Below are 22,274 nucleotides of genomic sequence, written 5' to 3'. Positions count from 1 at the left end.
GACCATAGCCAATTTAAACAGAAAAAAATTTAGTTAAGGTTATCAGGAGGCTCACAGAATCATTAGGAGAGGTGGAGGAACAAGCTTATCTAAGCTGTGCTTGCAGAAAGCTTGCCCAGAACCAGGCCCAGAACTGACCTGGTAAGGGAGTTTCTGTGGCCCAAACAGAACAATTCTGCCTCTGCTGCAGATGGCCAGCTCCCCACTAGCAGAAAGGATGCCCTGAGTGCTGCCTGTTATAAAAGGCCCCTTCCAAGTCAGAGGTCTGCCCATGTGCCTCTGACCAGTGGAACCTAGGCCAAAGTTTGTACCCTAGTGGCAAATGAGGACGGGGGAGTCTCTCTCTCTCTCTCTCTCTCTCTGTCTCTCTCCCTCTCTCCCTCTCTCTCTCTCTGTGTTTCTATGTGTGTACACACACACATACACAGTTCTACCACAACGTAGAGAACTTCCACATTGTAGTGTTCACAAGATTATAGCCAGCCATTAATGACAGATCTCCCCTCTACTTAATAAGATAGTGAAATGTGAAGATTCTCAGTAAATCTTGAAGTAAAATAACTTTTCAAGGAATTGTCAGTTACAAGGTAAATGAATTGGCTTAACTGCCCTCCTCTCAGAGCATTCTTGCTAGTTGAAGTTTTGCTGTATTGGAAGAAAAAGATAGTTTTGCATAAGATTGATATTAAACTGTTTTTAGAAAACTGTCTGGACATTTATTCACAGATCTTACACAACAGGCATCTCTCCTCTTTAGCACCTGAGCGGAGAGAATTGATTTCGGTTGTCACTGGTTCTTTATCATTGCGTTGAAAGTGTCATATTAGCAGAGATAGCTCATCTACAGATGTGCTTCTGTTAACCAAACTGTCTTGCAGAGTGAATGTCTTCTTGCATGTTGATTTTAAATAAATGGATGTGTAGTTTACAATGTATGAGGTGTCAATTAATAATAAATTTGCTATCAGTCAACTACCAGGAAACAGCAACAACAAAAATGTATTCGGAACTGAAAGGAGATTTAGGACTTTGCAGGTATTTCTGGTTTTGTCTGGTTTATGCTATAAAAGGAATATTAGTTAAAATCTTTGATTTGGAATCTTCACCCAATAAATGTATATAAGAACTTTATTCTGGAATGCCCCCCCAAAAGCCCCAGTTCCTCTTTCTTTCTCTCCAAGGCTTCCTTCATTCTTCACTCAACACTCACCCATCTCCATCTAGCAAGGAGCAAAAATACCCCCACCCACTTCTGCTGCTTCCTTTTTCCATCATCTCATTTCTAGTCCCCAGGTAAAATAACCTCTTGGGTTATAATGATTCATGAACCCTACCCACTGTGGCACTGAAGTAACCCATAGCTACATGCATGGCATTGGGATTTCAAAATACTGTATATGTTATGGAATTTTCCCCCCCTGATAATATAATAAACTTGTATATGTTCAAATCAACCCATAATTCCACCAAGGAAACCAGTTTGATTAATGTTCATTTGTTTAGGTCCCATAAGAGACTCAGGATGTCTCTTCTGCCATCTGCCCAAGATCTACTCTCAACTCTGATTCTGGGTCTGTTGGGTTCTTTCTGGGCTCAGGTCTTCCCTAGGAATAACCATGAGTTCACCTTAGGCCTTAGAGACTCAATGACAGTTAATGAAGAAAATGAAAATATAAAAGATCTGAATAGGAGAAGTCTGAACATGAATTTAATGTTTATGTGGGAAAGGATTTTTTAATATAAAAGCAGTAGAAGAGATAAAAAACAAAAATATAAATTGTTTGACAACATGCAACTTAAAACCTCTGTACATCAAAAAGATCATAAACAAAAAAGGTGAAGGGCAAACTGGGAAAAATTTTTTCTATACTATAACTTACAGAGGATTGGTATTCTTAATATCCAAAGTATGCAAACAAATTTATAGGGAAAATTTCCAGAGCCCTGTAGAAAAATAAGCAAAAGGCTTGGATAGGTAATTCACAGAAAAGAAAATTCAAATGGCTAACAAACATATTTTAAAATTTCAAACCCTCTAGTAATAAAAGAAATGCATGCTAACATACAGATACCATCTCCTCTCGCTCAAATTATTAAAGAATTAAAAATTACAGTTCTCAGTGCTGTTGGTGAAATGAGCAATCATACGCTACTAGTGGGGAACAAACAATAATGTATCTTCTATCAGGGAGTGGATGTTGAAGCTTATTCATCCCAGATTCACTTCTGAGGGGTCTTTAAGGTAAATAATAAAACTGGAAAGATAGTAAATGTTGTTACCGTTTGTAGAGTTACCCACATTATTCTACAAAAGAGAATGGAATAGAGTGGAGGGTGAAATTTGGTTTTTTGAAAATAAGTACAAGAAAATTAAATTTTAGGCAAACCATTCATTATTTTCCAATTAGAATAATGGACTATTTGCCCTCCAAAAAGTCCTGAGCTCTATTTATGAATGTACCTCTATCTTCTCTGACTTGAGGATGAATATCAATCCACTCCCCCCATAGAAATAACGGGAGTCCTACTTATCTCAAGTGAGCTTTTGTCTATTGTAAGAAAGCCCTTGACAAAGATAAAAGATACTAGCACTGGATAGATCATCGAATCTGGAAAACCAAGCTCTTGAGAAAGAGGAAATCCTTTCCTGAGTTCTTCCTCCTTGCTCTATTTCCTCCAGAGAGAGATTAGGTTTAACCGTAGCAAGATCATCTAGAAACGAGACATGCAGCAATATAGACGCATAAAATTATCCACTGTATATGCAGAAAGTGTGAAAAGAAAGCCCAGAAAGTGAGCAGTACAATGAAAGAGTGGTAAATCCACTGCAGAGACTTTGGCGTGCATGTGGCAGCCGGCACGGGAAGGGGTCCTGCACTGCAGGGCTTCTGCCATGTTTGTGCTCAGGCACCTGAGAGGCAACAGTGGGTTAGCTCTTGGTAACAGCATTTTGCACTCAGTGGGTTTGAAATCCAGAAAACGTGTACAATGTAAGTTTTCAGGGGCTTTAAAAAAATTTTTTTTTATTGAAGTAGAGTTGATTTATAATGCTGTGCCAGTCTCTGCTGTGCAGCACAGTGGAGTTTTCAGTTTATATTTCACAATTCAAAGAACTTTATAAAGAAGATGAATGATCTAATTTTTATTCACAAGAATATTTTCTTTTAAATATTGTAAACTATGGCTCCAGCAATGTCATTAAAAACAAAGACAGAGTGTTCCTACCATGTTTTTGTACAACACTATTCCCATGAAGATAGCTCTTGGAAAAGCTAATTTGATAAAAAGACAGTGTAATTTTTTTTAGGTTGAAATTTATCAACTGCCCTGATTGGTGGTTCAGTTTACAATCTGTCAGTCATTTGGCAGGGAATAAAATTTGTTCTCTATGCTCCAGTAGTTTTGTTCCATTGAAAGATTGAGACTTTCTTGTGTGTCAAGCATTTTCCCTTTATATCAGAAAACCTCAAATAAGGGTATTATTTCTGTAATGGTTTCAATTTGTTGGTCCACTGAAGTTAAGAAACAGCATACAAATTTTATCCAGCTAGCTGTGACTGGTGTGGCAGCATAAGGACATTTTTTAGGAGGTAATACAGTTTTAAGAGATAAAGGTTACTGCCCTATTTTGAAGTCATTGAAAAGAGCAAAACTCATCTGCTAGAAGGATTAGCTCTTTTGCCCTCACTTGCTACTATTATACTGGTTTTATTTTCTTTTTTAAAATGTTCCTTGTGTACTTGTATTAGGATTTTAAATCATTGGAGGAAAATATCTATTTGTGTTTGCTTTCCGTGGATTAAATCCCATATGGTGCTGTATTATGATCTCAGTTAAGAAGAGGGTAGAATTAATAGTATAGGAAATATACCTGTTAGGTTGAATTTTAAAGTATAACAAGTGAAGTGCAAACACCATGATTTTGGCTAGTATTTAACATATATTAAGTGTCTGCACTGTATTGTACAAGTCACACCAGGTCAAAGATTGATCATTGCATAATGCCATATGGAAAAGATTGATTTCCACCAAGTCTTTGAGGGCTTTGTAAACTTTATACAGTATAATTAATGCCATAAAGCATTTAAAGATTCAAATTTAAAGATTAGCTCAAGGAGGAAGAACAAGAAGAGGGAGCCATACTACAACATTAATATTTCTGTACTCAAGAGTTTAAAACCTAAGAAAGAAAGGCTGGACAGCCACAGAAGGGAAATTTGTCCATCAATTTCACAGGGACACGTGTCCAAGTGTCTCTTAACTTCATGTGGATTTTCTGTTTTACAGAAACCCTTGGCCTATAAACAAGTGCATGTTGACTTCCCAAGTGGTAATCTGATCTGATGACATTGTATGCTCTACCTGTAGATTTCTCTGAATGCACCATTCCCATTCCTAAGCTGAGCTTAGCTGGAGTCACAGGACTGCCTTTTAGTTACATCTCTCCAACTTCCCACAAATGCAGATCCTCCAAACACCAAGACATTTGGACCAACATTCAGATTAAGACTATTTTAAATGCTGATTATTTATCTTGGCAAGCATATGGAATCCAAGTCTCCATTATAATAACTTCTTCACATTTATGTAGAGCTTACTGTGTGCTCTACAACAGGGACCACTTATCACTTACTGCAATACTGATGTTCCCATTTTGGTCTTCTTGTACCAAATACCTAACACCTGCCTGGCGTGTAGGAGGGGCTTATGACATTTTGAAGAATGAATGAATGAATGAGACAGACATTTAAGAACCGTAGAAGGGGGACTGCCCTGGTGGTGCAGTGGATAAGAATCCGCCTGCCAATGTGGGGGACATAGGTTGGATCCCTGGTCCGGGAAGATCCCACATGCCGCAGAGCAACTAAGCCTGTGTGCCACAACTACTGAGCCTGTGCTCTAGAGCCCGTGAGCCACAACTACTGAGCCTGCGTGCTGCAACTACTGAAGCCTGCGTGCCTAGAGACCGAGCATCGCAACAGAGTAGCCCCTGCTACCTGCAACTAGAGAAAGCCCACATGCAGCAATGAAGATCCAGTGCAGCCAAAAATAAATAAAATTAAATCTTAAAAAAATAAAAAAGAAGAAGAACCGTAGAGGGGATGAAGATTCTTAACACAAAAGGAGGGGTGAAGCAGGAAGGTAATGATCCAATATAGTACAGGGGCAGAAGTGGAAGTTTGGAGAAATTCTCAGTAAGACTCCTAGGAAATTGTTACATAGACCCCAGGAAGCCTTCAACCTTGATTTTATTTCATCATGAGTTCAAGTAATGACTGCATTGATCTTGAAATACTGTTTTCAAAAATCAGAACTTTGGAAGAGTGACAGAATCTTGAATTTGGAAAGAAGATCTAATATATACTTAGCCACTAGCAATGACCCGTGAGCCTCAGGACCTGGGATTTTTATAACTAAATTAAGAGGAACTTACAAGATAAAATATGCTTTTTCACATTGAACTCATCAAGCAAGAAAAAAATAGCATCTTCCTTTTAGTACTTTCAATCTCCCAAATCCTGCTGTTCATTTCCTTTGTATTATTGGAAAAAAATTCAGTTAAGTATTTCAAACCTGATATTTGTAAACTCATCCTCACCACCTCTGTCAATGGATTGTCAAGTTTTCCTTCTGCACAGTGGTGGCAGCTGTCATAGCAAAGTCAGTGGACTTCCCAGAGGGCGGGTGCACACTGGGGGAAAGAGTGGGAATTTGAGGAAAATTGTGCCTCTACTGCCCAACCTGGGAGATGAGGTTTTATTTTTGTTTTTTCTTTTCTTTTTTTTTTTTTTTAATTAGAACAGCTGATGGGAAACTCTACACCACTAAGTGGAATCCTGTTCATTTCCTTGTAGGTATGCTATTGATAAATAGCCAGGTAACTTGAGGAATTGCCTAGAGTTACTAAGAAGCATTCAGATCATTAACTAGAACTTGATTAGTTAGTTAGTGGGAACTGTGGCTGCTTCCTTTGCCTCTCAGAATTTGCAAAAACATTTCATGGGTACTTCCTAACAGGTTCTTTGTTGTTTGTTGCATTTTATAGAAGACAGTTATACCTTGATTTTTGTGTTGCTAAGCACTCTTTTTTAAAAATATGTTGACACTCGTAGCTGATTTGTGAATGACCCTGAATAATTCCCAAGCTTGGGCAAAGTGCAGCTGGCCGTTCAAAGAAAGGCATATCCAGCTGCAGATAGGCACCTTTTGATGTAGGGACCTTTTCACATGGGCCTGACTACAAATATATTCTGCTACCTGAATGAAGACAGGACCTTAATGAAATCCCAGTTCTTCTGTATAGATGTAGGCAGATGACTTAGCAAAATCAGATGGCAAAAATAAAATAATAAAATAAAATAGCAGGGCTAAAATAAGTATAATTTGCTCATGTTTTTCCTGATTAGAGCTGTAATTATAAAAGAATTGATAGAGATAAATGTTTGTGTTTTTTTTGACCTGTGATAGAGGAAGCAAAAAAAAGAGTACAGATTACTAAAATAGGATGGACGTGATATTTGATGCCAATTCCTGGAAGCAGAGCAAATGTGGATCAAGCATAACACTTGGAGGTTCACTGAGTTTTTACAAATCTTTTGCATATTTGCTATGGTAGGGCATACATACACATAGGACGTATCATGTATATATTTTTCATAGATGTATCATTTTAGGAGTTGCTCATGAAACAGTAACACATTTCTCTTTTAGCTATAGTAGCCAGTAAACCAAATAACTATTTTCTTTTCCATTTTGAACTGAATGCAAGTAAGCTGGCAGACAGCAACATGGGACACGTTTCCGCAAAGGAAAGCATACGTCACCCAGATTCCATAGAGGAGTCTGCAAGTACAGAGAGAAAGAACTATGATTAAGGACAACGTCAGTTTTACCCTCATGTTTCCACTTTAGTTCTTGTAATAGTTCTGGAGCAATTTTGAAAAACAAAGGGAAGGTAAAGAATATTACCAGAAACCTTCCAGTGCCTATATCTGGAAACAAAATGTGCATTAATATCTTTAGGATGCACATGCATTCGGTAGCCGAACTGTCGACAGTGGCATGGTAACCTACTTCTCTTTCTCCCTCTCTCTCTGTCCCGACCAACAGTTTGTGGCTCACCCCAATTGCCAGCAGCAGCTCTTGACAATCTGGTACGAGAACCTCTCAGGCCTGCGGGAACAGACGGTAGCTATCAAGTGTCTGGTGGTTCTGGTCGTGGCCTTGGGCCTTCCGTTCCTTGCCATCGGCTACTGGATTGCACCTTGCAGCAGGGTACCGGCTTTTTCACCTCTGTTTCCTCTGTGGTTGGTGTACTATGTCCTTTGAGGATGAAAAAGGAAAAAGCTTCCTACTTAAGGCTCTTATCAGTTTTACCCTGAATGTTAATTGACTCAAGAACACGAATTCTGCTTTTTAATGACTGGATTAGTTCAAATAAGGGATGAAAAGGATTTGGTACTAGTGGGATAGATCATATTTGCAGGCATATAATACTTAGGCTTTTAAGATAAAATCCCCATGGTAAGCAGGAGGAAAAGCTGCTTAAGTGAAGTAGCAATTGTACGGATTCTATTGCCAGCTTAATAAATAGTCTTCCAGACTGGCCTGTGGAAGAGGAAGAGCCCTCCTGCAGTGGTTCCAAGAAACAGTTAACCTGAGAACTGAAAAGGCAGCTCGGTTGAACCTGTCAAAAAGATCTGAGGCTGGGTGTATTAAGCTCGGTTCTGAACAGTGGTATTATCCAAAGTCTTCAAGAAAGCACATGTCAGGTTCCCCTAGCCCTTTGTTCCTTCAGGAGATTCTAAAAAATGTTGAATTTGGGTTTGGGGGGCTTTGGATTTTTTACATTGTTCATCTATTTAGTTTTGTTTGAATCATTTTGTTCACTACCTTTATCCCTCTCTCAACTTTGCCAGTATACAGTCAATTTAATTGTGCCTAAGAGATCCTCTAAACAAGATGTGGAAAGGAATAGGAGTCATGCTAACAGAATCTGTATTAGGTTAATAAAGGACACTGCCAGGGAGAATAAACAGTTCTGAGATCCTTTAGTCCTATTTTTATATTCTAAAATCTGGTTTTGTTAAAATCAGAGGCAGTTTCAGGCAAAATGAGTCAAGGCCACTCACAAATGACCCTGGAAATCTGTCATCTCTCTGGCGCATCTGTCTCCTCCTGCGGAGTCCTGCTCTGCAGGCCCATATACGTGTAAGAATATTCATCCATCTCACTTCGTCGTTGAGCTGCCCATGCAGTTTAAGGCAGAAATGTTGTCATTTTGATCAATTTTGATGACTCAACTAAGTTCCTTTGTTACATATCATGGACAAATACCTTACGATTCTGCTAATACATAAACACTAAAGACTAAAAACTATAAATAGGGAGAGAACATGCATTAAAGCAAAAATCATATCCCACCCAAATAATTTCCCTTCCTGGGGGAAATGAATTGGAATGTTCAGATTTATACGTGTTTGTCTCTTAGGGCAGCTTACCCAGTTAAAACATATTGAGTTTGAAGTAGGCATCTTGAAGTCTATTCTTTTTTCTCTTCACTTGTAAAAGTGCAGCTAATGATGTGGTGAACTCTGCCCAGCAGAGAAGGGAAAGGAGGGAATTGAGTTGTTTCTGGAGCCCACATTTATACCTGCCATATACCACTTATCCTGTGGTGAAAGGACAATATAGTAAGAATTCTCCACATGTATCCCATTTTTAGGATAAGCATGCTGCTTTTTTTTTTTTTTTCATGTTATTTAACATTTTCAAAGATCAACCTTTAGGAGAAACAGACTTGGCGACTCCCCCCAAATCACTATGTGCTATGGATGAACTACCGCAGTGTGCCCTCTCGGCAGCTGTGGGACAGCACAGTGATATGTAAATGAGTGGTTTATTTTTCTGTGTCTAATATGGAAAATGTGACATTTGTCTATGTGCATTCATGTCCAATCCCAGAAATGTTTGACATTCTTTGGTTATTTGTTGACATCAAATTAAGTTTCTGGACATACAAAAACATTTGTTTGAAGTTACAGTCTTTTAAATGTGAACCTTGGTACTTTTCAAGGTCACAGACTGAGTTTGAAAGTAGGGTCTGAGTATGCAGAATAGAGAACTTATCTGATAAATCTACCAAATATACCTAATTCTTAGACTGCAGAAGCTCTTGGGACAGAAGGAATTGTTTTCATTTCTACTAGAACATATGGCTTTTAAGGACATTATATCACATGGGATTTTAAAAGAGTTACCTTAAAATCATTATAAACTGAACTTTAAAAATGCTTTTGTACTATTTATATGATTTTCCAAACTCAGGGATGACTTTTCATTAAGTTAACCTACTTAGAGGTTTTAATTATTGTGTATCTCTCTGCTCTTATTGGATAGTAACAGATAAAATATTTATGTTTATTAAAATATTTTCTGCCTTTTTATATCATACAAAGTACAAATCGATTTTGGAATATGTAGAAGTGAGAACAAAAATTTACTTCTGTAGTAGTAAGTTTCTTTTAATCTTCAAAGGGTTTGTAATGTGCTACAAAAACATCATAACATTTCAATTATAAATGAATGAGTCTACAAACTCATCATAACATTTCAATTATAAAGAATTACATATTACAAATTTGGAGTTTCTTTTCCTAGACTCTAAAATCCTGCCACTGCATAATCTTTCATGTAAAAATAAGAATAACCAGTATATGCCTTGTAATTTCCAGAAATGCATCTGTGAATGAAGTCTATCCTAAGACAAATTGGATATTTAGAAACAATGAAGTTTGAAGACCTCTTAAATTATTCTTAGAGGAAGCATCCCCTAAAAGGAGTAATTTTTACAACGTATAACTCTTCAGAAACAAAAGCAGAATTTTGAGAATGTTCTCATTTTATCTGTTTTGTTTTTTTTTTTTTTATCCTGTATAGTAGTTTTCATAAGTGGAAGCCAGATTTCCTCAAGTAAAAGGTTTTGGTGTTTTTTGTTTTTGTCTGTCTGTTTGTTTGCCTTCTCACAGCTGGGGAAAATCCTGCGAAGCCCTTTTATGAAGTTTGTGGCACACGCTGCTTCTTTCATCATCTTCCTGGGCCTGCTTGTGTTCAATGCCTCAGACAGATTCGAAGGAATCACCACGTTGCCCAATATCACTGTTACTGACTATCCCAGACAGATCTTCAGGGTGAAGACCACCCGGTTCACATGGACTGAAATGCTAATTATGGTCTGGGTTCTTGGTAAGCCTTTTATTTCAAGTACTCTAATTTCTCCCAAAATAACATCTATATAATGATTGCCATGTTCTATGTAAAATGCTGTGGTACATTATATGGTGACAACAGCCCCACTGGAAGATAAGCAGAATAACAAATACTGGAATAATGTGGCAGCTTGATAATGCTGCAAGGTATCCCTTAACACTAAACAAAATTTTTATGAGTAACATAAGCTTAATTATCAATATACCATGTTTCAGAAATCCAACTTCAATTACTGAATAAAATGCCATTTTTATATATACACTACCAACTGTAAAATAGATAGCTAGTGGGAAGCAACCGCATAGCACAGGGAGATCAGCTCAGTGCTTTGTGACCACCTAGAGGGGTGGGATAGGGAGGGTGGGAGGGAGGGAGACGCAAGAGGGAGGGGATATGGGGATATATGTATAGGTACAGCTGATTCACTTTGTTATAAAGCAGAAACTAGCACACCATTGTAAAGCAATTATACTCCAATAAAGACATTAAAAAGAAATTAATTAAAAAAAATAAAATGTGACTAATTGTGATGATCAAATATTTAATTGAAATAGTTCTGAAATAACCTAGTGGCTATTAACTGATGATTAAAGAACATTTATTGCTTCCGTTTCAGAGGTTTTTTTAAGGAGAGTTTCCATTTTCAGAATGTTTGTTACTTCACCTCACAATAGCTCTTTTTGAATAACTATGTTAAGGTAAACATTTTAAGCAATACGAGAAAAAAATAAAGATTGGAACCAGTTTATCTATTGATCACTAATCCAAAGTCATTTTTGTATATTCTATTTCACACAGAATGTTTCTTATTATCTTCTCAGTTCCCAAATTAATGGGTTGGTTCTCCTCCTCATTCACTCCTGTGGCCTTAACCTGGGTCAATTAATTATTTTATGAATTTTATTTTGAGCCACTACATGTCTTTTAAAAGTGCTGCAATATTTTCCCCTTACATGGTCAGGACAAGTTGTTAAACTGGCATATTTTGTCCTCTTCTCCCAGAACGACATTTTCTGCTTTCAGTTTCTTCATAATGTCCTAGGGCCTCCTGCTTAAGGGTTTCTTCTTTTTCCAATGACATTCCTCACCTTCTCAGCATGAAGCTGAAATGAGGAGAGAGGGTAGGGGAATGAGGTAAGTGTTCCTGGATGACTGGAAGACTGTTCTTGTTAAAAGTGTAGAGTACGGTTCTCAATTAGGGGCTTATTTCTCTAATAATCACCATGATTTGACAACCATTGTCATTTTATAAAGATGAATTTTCTCCTCTCCTCCAAGTGTTTCATGGGCCAAAATCATTTGATGTGAAGAGCCTTCCTTGCTTATTTCCTTCCCTCCCTTCTGCCCTGCCCCCATAAGAGTAGCACCATTTCTTGTGCCACATGTAGAATTATGTTTCACCAAAATCTAACTTGATGGAGTGAATCATTCCTTCAGTCGAAGCTTCTTCTTTCACTTAACTCTGCCCAGCACCTCCCTTCCCAAGCTGTCGTCCATCAGTGCTTTACGGTGCCTAGTGGCATGCTTTACACTGGGGCATTTTATAGGTGGGGACTGATGGTGGACGAAATAGTAGCTTCCCGATCCAAGCAGTAAACTCTTGTCTGTAACCTGTGCGTCTTGTGACAGGAATGATGTGGTCTGAGTGTAAGGAGCTCTGGCTGGAAGGACCCAGGGAATACATTTTGCAGTTGTGGAATGTCCTAGACTTCGGGATGCTCTCCATCTTCATTGCTGCTTTCACAGCCAGATTCCTGGCTTTCCTTCAGGCAACAAAAGCACAACAGTATGTGGACAGTTATGTCCAAGAGAGCGACCTCAGTGAAGTTACACTTCCACCAGAGATACAGTATTTCACTTATGGTAAGTTATCAGCTGCAGAGTTCTCTTTTGTCTCAGGAAGGTTATTACAAGCACATTTTGGAAGGGAGTGCCAGTAAAGAGTATGTTTAGTATGAGATGCGTGCTGAATGTGTAGAGATGGTAGAAACAACCTGAGCTTTAGAGCTGTATAAAACTAGATTCATATCAAGGCACTGACTCTCCCTAGCTGTGTGACTTTGTTCAAATTAGTTTACTTCTCTGTGCCTCTGATGTTTTCACATCTGTAAAAAGGAGGTATTGCAAGGTGGGAGAAAATTACCTGTAAGCCTAACATCATGATTATGCTTATATATTTTTAGGACATGAAATTGTCTTTAAGTGGGGGGAAAAATAGCTTGCTAAATTGTTTGATGTGGAAGATGAGTCCCTGAGAGCCTGGGTTAGAGGAGATAAAATAATAAAAGGTGCTAAACTGCTGTATGGGGAAGTGAACAAAAATTCAGCAGAGGCAGGAAATAGGAGCTAAAGTGACAGTGAGAATGTAAGCTTTGCAGAACCAGCAGGAATGCTGGGAAGGATGTTGTGCTCCTACGACGTGGGATGGAGAAGCCAGGCTTCTCTAGATCATGAGAGCAGGAGACCCCAATGACATCAGAGGTGCATGGATACCGATGCCTTCTTTGCCCACTGCAAACCGATATTAAGTAATGTTAGCTTCCCTTCCCTTAAGGCGAAATTGGGAAGCCGCAATTAGCAAATTTTCATATAGTTGCAAAATCTTAAACCTGGAAAAGATTTTAGCAATTATTGTCTAACCCTCATTTTACAGATAAGGAAACTCAGTCACAGAGTTTAAATGCGTTCTGATTGTGAGGAATAACTCTTTATAAGTACATTGTGATACGTACCAGCAGTATGTTAACATTATTGAAGAAGGCTGAGTGCATGCTCTAAAATGAAGGTGTACGTTTTACACACTGTGAAATTTAAACACATCATCTCTTATTGTCAGCAAGCACAGATTTTTATACACCAAGGAGACCAGATCAAATGAGCAAGTGATTACCACTTACAATTAAGGAAATAGCTTGGATTGTATTTGTGTGTAACATATCTTGACTATTTCAGTACGTTCTTATTTAAATTTACTTGTGTGTGTCTAACGACTATCATGTGGAGGAATGGAAATCTGTGAATTTAGGCTTCACTCCATACTGTGATTTTGATCAAGTTTTTAACCTTTCTAAGTTTTGGTTTCTGCATCTTTGAGAAGAGAATAATAACCTTAGATCCATAGAGTCATTGAAAGCACAGTGTCTGGTACATATTAAACATTCAATAAATGTTCATTTTTGTTGTTGTTGGAAATGTCTGCAGTGCACCATCCTCCTGGGAGTCACCCAGTTCTCACAGAATTAACCACCTAGTGTTTCGCTGATCTTCTAGGGAAATGAGTATCCAATAGTCTGCTGTGAACTTACTAAAGTAACCTTGAAAGGGGTGTTGGGGGTCCTCATTTAGAATCTGTTGCCAAGATTTTTGCACCTCAGTAGCATTTTATACTTTCCAGGAACCAGCTGTGTTGCTCAGACATCACATTGACAGCACCACTGTGATTCAGTGACATTCTCACTTCTTATAATATGACATTTTACTTGCATAAACTGTTAGATGAACTAGTTTTCCCATGAAATAGGGAAAAGAAGATTTGTGCCAACTGAGCCTATAGGATGATAAAATAGCCGGTCAATAAATCTGGTAACTGAGGGGACAAATCAGTCAGGTCAGCTGTTTTGTCATCCTGGACACAGTCTGTATCTAATGAAGCATTTTCACCTCTTTTTTCATCTCTTGTACTTTATTCTGTTTCTGCTCAATGTGAAGTCAGCTTTGTATCTTTATAATAGCGTTTCCTCCATTAAAAGAAACCATATGAATGTAGAATTCATATGTTTCTGGTTTAACATGAAAAGTAGTGCCTGGATGGTTCATTAAATGTAGAGTAGTTTCAATTGAGATAATAACCACCTACCTACAAGGTAGTTCCTCTTTAAGGTATTCCACATAGTTAGCAATGAATAGAAAGTTCCATCTTTGGGCTTCCCTGGTGGCGCAGTGGTTGGGAATCTGCCTGCCAGTGCAGGGCACATGGGTTCGAGCCCTGGTCTGGGAGGATCCCACATGCCGCAGAGCAACTGGGCCCATGAGCCACAACTGCTGAGCCTGCGCGTCTGGAGCCTGTGCTCCGCAACAAGAGAGGCCGCGACACTGAGAGGCCTGCGCACCACGATGAAGAGTGGCCCCCGCACGCCGCAAGTCGAAAAAGCCCTCGCACAGAAACGAAGACCCAATGCAGCCAAAAATAAAATAATTAATTAATTAATTAAAAGAAAAAAAATTTTAAAAAAAGAAAGTTCCGTCTTTAATCGCTCTCTCTCTTTTCTTGTAGCCAGAGATAAATGGCTCCCTTCGGACCCTCAGATCATATCTGAAGGTCTCTATGCCATCGCTGTCGTGCTCAGCTTTTCTCGGATCGCCTACATCCTCCCCGCAAATGAGAGCTTCGGCCCCTTACAGATCTCTCTTGGAAGGACTGTGAAGGACATATTTAAGTTCATGGTCCTCTTTATTATGGTGTTTCTTGCTTTTATGATTGGCATGTTCATACTTTATTCTTACTACCTTGGGGCTAAAGTAAATGCTGCTTTTACCACGTAAGTAAAACATTTTACAAAAAAAGGTAGGATGAAGGGAAATTCTAACAAGTCTAGATGAAGCAAAAAAAAATTTTTTCAATGATTGTAATAAAGATGTTTTTAAGAGCAGGAAAAAAATCCATTAAACATAGTTAGTGCCTCAAAGAACAAATGTTAGCGAGTATGTGGAGAAAAGGGAGCCCTCATACACTGTTGGTGGGAATGTAAACTGGTGCTGCCACTGTGGAAAACAGTATGGAAGTTTCTCAAAAAACTCAAAATAGAACTATCATGTGATCCAGCAATGCCATTCCTGGGTATATATAAGAAAAAAAAAACAACACTAATTCAAAAAGAGACATGCACCCCAATGTTCATAGCAGCTTTATTTACAATTGCCAGGGTATGGAAACAAACTTAAGTGTTCATCAACAGGGGAATGGATAAAGAAGATGTGGATGGACTTGGAGTGCACTAACTGAAATAAGTCAGACAGAGAAAGACAAACCGTGTGATATCACTTATATGTGGAATCTAAAAAAATACAACAAACTAGTGAATATAACAAAAAAGAAACAGACTCAGAGATGTAGAGAACAAACTAGTAGTTACCAGTGGGGGGTGTAATAATCGGGTGGGGGACTAGGAGACACACACTATTGGGTATAAGATAGGCTCAAGGATATACTGTACAGCGCAGGGAATACAGCCAATATTTCGTCACAACTGTAAGTGGAATATAACCTTTAAAAATTGTGAGTCACTGTGTTGTACACCTGAAACTTATGTAATATCGTACATCAGCTATACCGCAAAAAGAAAAAAAGGAAAGGGATGGGGAAAACCTAAGAAAACAAAAAACAGAAACAGTGCTTGTGTGCAATTACATTGCTCCAAAGGCTCATCGCTTTGAGTTTAGTGAATGTTTGACCACAGAATGGATCAAAACTCAGTGAAATCCTAGATAAAACTAGCTATTTTAAGAGAATTGGGTAGCAAATTTTTAATACTGGATATCTCTTACATTATGTGTGACATTAAATTTAGTTTCATCATTTTGTAGCCATTACTATTATTTCAAAAAGAAGCATTGGCTTTTTTTTTGGACTGCATTGGGGCTTCGTTGCTGCATGCGGGCTTTCTCTAGTTGCAGCGAGTGGGGACTACTCCTCGTTGTGGTGTGCGGGCTTCTCCTGTTGTGGAGCACAGGCTCTAGGTGCACGGGCTTCAGTAGTTGCAGCACGCAGGCTCAGTAGTTGTGGCACAAGAGCGCGAGAGCGCAGGCTCAGTAGTTGTGGCGTTCGGGCTTAGTTGCTCCGTGGCATGTGGGATCTTCCTGGGCCAGGGATCGAACCCGTGTTCCCTGCATTGGCCGGTGAATTCTTAACCACTGCGCCACCAGGGAAGTCCCGGAGCATTGGCTTTTATGTTAATGTATCATTAATCAGTACAGGGAGTTGAAGGAGAAGAAATTATAGCTAAACTTTGTACCGTCCACTGTACAGTAGTACCACTTCCTTCCTTTGATCATACTGGCGTCTGCACTGGAGGCTTACCTTCCACGTGAAGTCTTCCTTGAATAAGCTTTCTTAGTCATTGTCCCTTTAAGTCCCCTCAGCGTGGAGGAGTCCACATTGCCAGATCCTCTGTCACCCATTGCTGTTTAGTGGTCAGGGAGGCGGGCCCTCCGTCTGTACTGTGGTCCTTCCAGGTGAGGAGATCAGAAGGTCCTCTGTGCCTCCCTTTGTACCCTCTGTGCCCTGTAATGCCACAGCTGAAAACAAACTAGACCTTCAGTAAGTTCCCTGTGGACTAAAGTAGAATATCAAGCCCTTCCAGGCATCTAAATTGTTTTGAAATGAATTTTTCCAAGTAGTTAATATAGAGCAGATCGTAGGGGTGAAAGAGAACTGAAACTCACTTTATTGTAATGAAAAAAAAAAAATTCTGTTTGAACCCCGGGGGGAAGGACAGAGAGATCCTGCACACAGTAGTACCCCTTTGACCTCTATGAGAACTCATCTTATACACTACATTTCATCACTGCTTTGTGTGAGGACCTGACAACACAATATAGTAGATAGATCATAGGCTGGAAAATCAGGCAGACCTGGCTGTGAATGCAACATCTGCTCTTTTCTAGCTGTGGTCTTTGGTTAAGTATCTTAACATTTCTCAGTATTAGTTTCTTGTTTTTAAAGTAAGTGTTATAGGGGCTTCCCTGGTGGTCCAGTGGTTAAGATTCCGCGCTTCCGCTGCAGGGGGTGTGAGTTCAATCCCTGGTTGGGGAACTAAGATTCCCCCATGCCCCACGGTGAGGCCAAAAAAAAAAAAAGCACAATAAGGTTTGAATCAGGTCATTGTAAGGATATGGAAGGTAATTTATATAAAGCCTCTTGCCCATAGTAGGAGCTCAGGAACTGCCAGTGTCCTCTCCTTTTCCCTCTCCCCCTCTCCCCACACATATGGATTCTCGGGAATCTATATTCCCAGCATTAGAGGCGGGAAGGTTTGCAAAGGAGGAAGAGGAGGGAGTGGGGGCATTTTGTGATGCTGTTAAATTCACGGCAGGAACAAAGAGGCTAATAGTCTTTCTTATTCTTCCTTTAACATCTATGCTATAACATCACATCATCAAATATTTCATAATCGAGAGTAACTCTACAGGAACAGGAACCTTTCTACTCAACCCTCTATCCCCACGGTCTAGAACAATTTCTATAACATAATAGGTGCTCCATCAATATTTGTTGAATGATTGAATTAAACTAGTACTAAAACCTACAAATCTATAAAACTGTTGTTTAGAATCTGTTGTAACAAACCAAAAAAAGTACTATTTCCATACATTTTTCTTTGAAAAAAAAAGGGCTTACTTTTGAACCCTCCTTTTTACTGGAATTCTACATGTGTAACTGTTTAAGGATTATTCTCATGGTTCACAGATCAGTGATTATCACTCGGTTGTATGACAAAACCAGCCAAATTCAGTTGGCATAGTTCATTTAAGGGATACAAGTAGGTAATTAGTCTGGTGAGGGCTTAAGTGCTAACTGCTGTGATGGAAGAATCAGGAAGTAGACTATATAAATTAAGGGAAAAGAATAGGAATCTTTAATTCTGTTGCCTTCTCTTCACTTCCACTTAAGTAAAACTTTTAAGTAGGTAATATATTCTTGTGGCGAAAAATACATGTAGAGCAGTATCTACAGTGAAGAGCCTGTCCCCTTCCTCAGCCTTGGACCCCAGTCTCTTAGTTCTCCTTAGGTACAGAGGCAATGGTTTCTTTTGGTTACTTTCAGAGATGTTTTTTGCATAAAGAAGAATATAAGAATTTGTATACCCCTCTTTGTTATTAAAACAGTAGACTATTTCACACTTGCTACATCTCATTTTTTCTCTAATAATATGTCTTGGATATCATTTTATATAAACACATGAAGCCAGATCTGTCTCATTTTTTTCCCAGTGGCTGCATAGCAGTCCATTTATAGATGTACCAGAATTATTTACCCACTCTTCTACTGATGGATATTTTGGTAGTTTTCATTCTTCCCTGCTGCCATGCTGCAAGGAATAAGTTTGTACATACTTTTTTTTGAAGTGGGTATATAATTTTAATCCTAATCTCGTTCTACTCCAGAAAGCCTGACTTAACTTCCTAAACCACCTGCAAAATCAAACCCCAAACTTCCATCCTTCTAGGAAAAAGGAATGGGTATTGGGGAATGACTTCAGCTTTCCCCTGCCAAGCTCAGAAATTTTTCACTTGATGATAACTTAAAGAAAAACTAGGCATCGGCACCATTTAATCACCAGTTCCTAAAAACCTGAGAGAAATTTTTCTATTAAATATTATAACAAAATTGTTATGATCGGGGTATTATGATGATAGTTTAATACAATAGCATTTTACGTCTGTGCAGTATTCAGACCTTAACTTGTTTTTACTTTTGACTTTTTCGTACTGAAAACTGTTTATTTATTGACTCTGTGCCTTATTCTTTCAACAGTGTAGAAGAAAGTTTCAAGACTTTGTTTTGGTCAATATTTGGGTTGTCTGAAGTGACTTCCGTTGTGCTCAAATATGATCACAAATTCATAGAGAATATTGGATACGTTCTTTATGGAATATACAATGTAACTATGGTGGTGGTTCTACTCAACATGCTCATTGCTATGATTAATAGCTCATACCAAGAGATTGAGGTAAATCCGCTTCCTACCCACTGTGTCTGTCCTTGCCATTTCGTTCTAACAGCATATTGCGTCTGCTTTTGTGCCCTGTGCTGGAGCGCCTGCTCTTGTCAACAAAGAGGCCTAGACCACAGTAGGGCCTTTCTCTGTGTTTTCCATCTGGATAGGTGGTAATACACCTTCTAGTATCTTCTAGGAGCACAGCAGGGGTCCTCATGCATTTACCATCGCTCTGCCTTCTCTCAGGGTAATATTGCTGGATTAGTGTCTAGAAGAAGTATTGGCCATAGGGAAATTATTCTCTCCTACGTTGGCCAGCCAACCATCTGAAAGATCCCAGTAGAGGAATTACTAGATGCCTGGTAAACTTTGATGATGTTATTTATCTAGTCAGAATTTTTAGGAATCTAGAAATCACTTTATTTTTGTTTGGGATTGGGCTCGATTTGGTGCCTTTCTTCATCACTGTATATATATTTTCTTGTGTACTCCAGTTTAGTGTGCTGTATCTCTTTAGCGCTTTACTGTTTGTTAAGTCCATCGAGTCTCTATCTGTGTTTTAGAAACACATTAAGATAGTGTTCTCAAAGCAGAAGTTAGGTCCTCCAGAGATGAAAACTGGTACTCTGAACACCTGCTTGGGTGTAGTAATGGCAGACTGGGCAGTGTGAAATGACTGAGCCAACTTCGAATCATGGACCGGCTCCGTTTCTTCTCTCCATTCTTCCTACCAGATAGAATGTTTATGCCCACCACCAGGGGGCAGCACTGAGGATAAAAGGAGATTAAGACAGAAATAGGCCACTGAGGGCCTTATGTGACATTTGAGTACATATGGCAGACACAGAACCTCCAAAGTGCAATTCATCTGAATGCTGCTGTCTTTTTTCTTTGCCCTTTATAATATGCTGTGTCTACAACCTGGCTTGGATGGGTGTAGATGAGGAGGGGAACGGAGAACTATTGTTGAATATGCAGAATTGGAGGGAGTCGGGAGGGAAGGAGGAATTAATCTTTTCATCCTTCCTCGACCCTGAATTTTTCTTGTGCTTGTGCTTTGTTTTTTGGATAGGGGACAGGAAATTCTGGTTAAATTTCAGTGGGTACAGACAGAGGCATATGGAAGAGAAAAAATTTTTAAATATCATGAAAATGATATTACTTAGAATATTATATAGCCCAATAGAGATTATATGCAGATAAATGTATATATGCCACTTTTGTATTTCAAAAGCATAATGTATGTTCATTGTAAGATCAATTACTAGAATATTTAGTTTTTAAAATCAGTTGTTATATTTTTTCTATTTTTGTGACACAGGATGACAGTGACGTAGAATGGAAGTTTGCTCGCTCAAAACTTTGGTTATCATATTTTGATGATGGAAAAACATTACCTCCACCCTTCAGTCTAGTTCCTAGTCCAAAGTCATTCGTTTATTTCATCATGCGGATCATTAACTTTTCCAAATGCAGAAGGAGAAGGCTACAGAAGGATATAGAAATGGGAATGGGTAACTCAAAGTCCAGGGTAGGTATCAAAAGCTTACTGAGACCTGAAGATAAATGTTTTGTCTTTCTCCTTGTCTTTTGACGTTTGTTCAATAATTTTTATGTGTGAACTTAGAAGATGTTGGAAGTAACTGTCCATTCCATAGTCTTTCATAGACTAATACTTAATATCTTCATAATATATCAAGAAGTCACTTAGTCTATGCCTTGTTTTAGGTCAGAATTTCATGTAAACTACCAAATTAAAAACAAACAAACAAAAAACTTCTTTAACTTGTTAAAAGTAAACAGAAAAGTTATTGCTAGAAAACACTTTGTTTTTTTGTGTGTGTTCCATGCTTCCTAATTGTTATTCTGAAGTTAAATAGTTCTAACATCACATTTTTCTCTTGGTTGTATATATAGTTCACCACCAACATATTATTCTTATTTGTAGAAACCCTTTATTGGGCTAAATAATCTTTTTTCCTTTAATATCATAAACTTGATACAGGCTTAAGAGCACCCCCAAATATTAACCATAAATACTCCCTTTTATAAATAATCAAGAATGGTTTGTTCTTGAGTCATACTAATTGAGTCATACTTTGATTTTAACAAAGATGAGTTCCATGCTAGCACTTTAGTATCAGGAACTTAATTTGCAGAGGTAGAATTGGTATAGGATACAGAAGGATATTGGCAGAACCTCAAATAATAGGGAGTGAAGCAGACAGGAGCAAAATTAAAATATAATTTTGCCTAAAAGTTGTGAAAATGGAGCCCACAAGATAGCAATGTTACCTCCATAAAGTGCATATTTTTTCTCAGTTGATGCTGGGGAAAAAGACAGGATTAGTGCAATTTAATTTCTCACTTTTTAAAAGAGATGTGCATTTCCAAGATTTGTAATACTCTACATCTTACTCTTTAAGAAGGTAGCCTTTTAAACCTTCTTTGTTTGACCTGAATATGGGCTCTTAAGGCTCTTAGGTTGCAAGACAGTGATTGGCTATGATTTCAAATAATATCTCACTGTATACAGTGAGAAGCAGCATAATGTAAGGAAGAGAGCCTTGGTATTAGACCTGGGTTTCAATTCTGGCTTAAGGCTTAGCAGAAAGTAACATGGATACATCACTTCATTACCCTAAGCCATAATTGTCTCACCTGAAAGAGAGAAAACTTCACAGGGTTATTGTGAAGAGGATATGAGAGGCACAAAATTCCAGCCTCAACAAATATCAGTGCCCTTCCTCATTCACAGTTTACAAAGTGCTTTGCCGTACATTTGAACCTCATGCAACGCTGTGAGGTAGGTATTATTATTCCCATTTTATAGATAAGACCACTGAAGCCATTAAAACAACTCACCTATGCAAGGTCACAAGAGCTAGCCAGTGTGGGGTAGTTGTGGAATTGGCGTTTTCCGGCCTCAGAGGTCTAACTCTTTCTGCTGCACCTGGCTGCCTCCTGCCCAGCAGCTGCGGCTCTGGCTTGGTTACTGCCCCACCTCCTCCCCACCGGCTGTGCCTTTAGCTGCCGCTTAGCTGGTGTCTTAAATGGGCTGGGTTCTAATTGCCATCCTGGGCAACTCCTGCTGCTGCTGAGATGGACTTTATTTGGAAGGCAATTTGTTTCTCTGGGAATTGATTATTATTCTCTGAGGCTTTATTATTTAAAAGGGAAGCTGTTCAAGCATGGGAACTCACAGCTCCAGCACTTCACACCCTCAAGTTTTCTTTCTGTAGGCAAATGGTTTCACTGACATTTGACTTCATTCCTGATACTGTCATA

At 38.7% G+C, this 22,274-nt stretch overlaps 1 protein-coding gene across 3 annotated transcripts in view; it reads left to right on the top strand.

The window, feature by feature from the left end:
* The window catches only part of TRPC3 (transient receptor potential cation channel subfamily C member 3), a 79,999-nt gene that overhangs the window by 29,599 nt on the left and 28,126 nt on the right, over positions 1-22,274 (top strand). For 2 of the 3 annotated variants that reach the window (XM_068543382.1, XM_068543384.1), the window contains exons 4-9: positions 7,111-7,275; positions 10,029-10,245; positions 11,899-12,132; positions 14,543-14,807; positions 18,803-18,998; positions 20,308-20,517. In XM_068543382.1, the coding sequence (XP_068399483.1) occupies positions 7,111-7,275; positions 10,029-10,245; positions 11,899-12,132; positions 14,543-14,807; positions 18,803-18,998; positions 20,308-20,517 (1,287 nt within the window). The remainder of the gene's footprint in view (positions 1-7,110; positions 7,276-10,028; positions 10,246-11,898; positions 12,133-14,542; positions 14,808-18,802; positions 18,999-20,307; positions 20,518-22,274) is intronic. The other variant, XM_068543383.1, reaches the window with a different exon arrangement.

This window comes from Eschrichtius robustus, chromosome 4 (assembly GCF_028021215.1).
Source record: "Eschrichtius robustus isolate mEscRob2 chromosome 4, mEscRob2.pri, whole genome shotgun sequence".
In the NCBI taxonomy this organism is placed as follows: domain Eukaryota; kingdom Metazoa; phylum Chordata; class Mammalia; order Artiodactyla; family Eschrichtiidae; genus Eschrichtius; species Eschrichtius robustus.
Note: the sequence above shows the minus strand (reverse complement) of the source record. Positions and strands in the feature narration are given on the sequence as shown.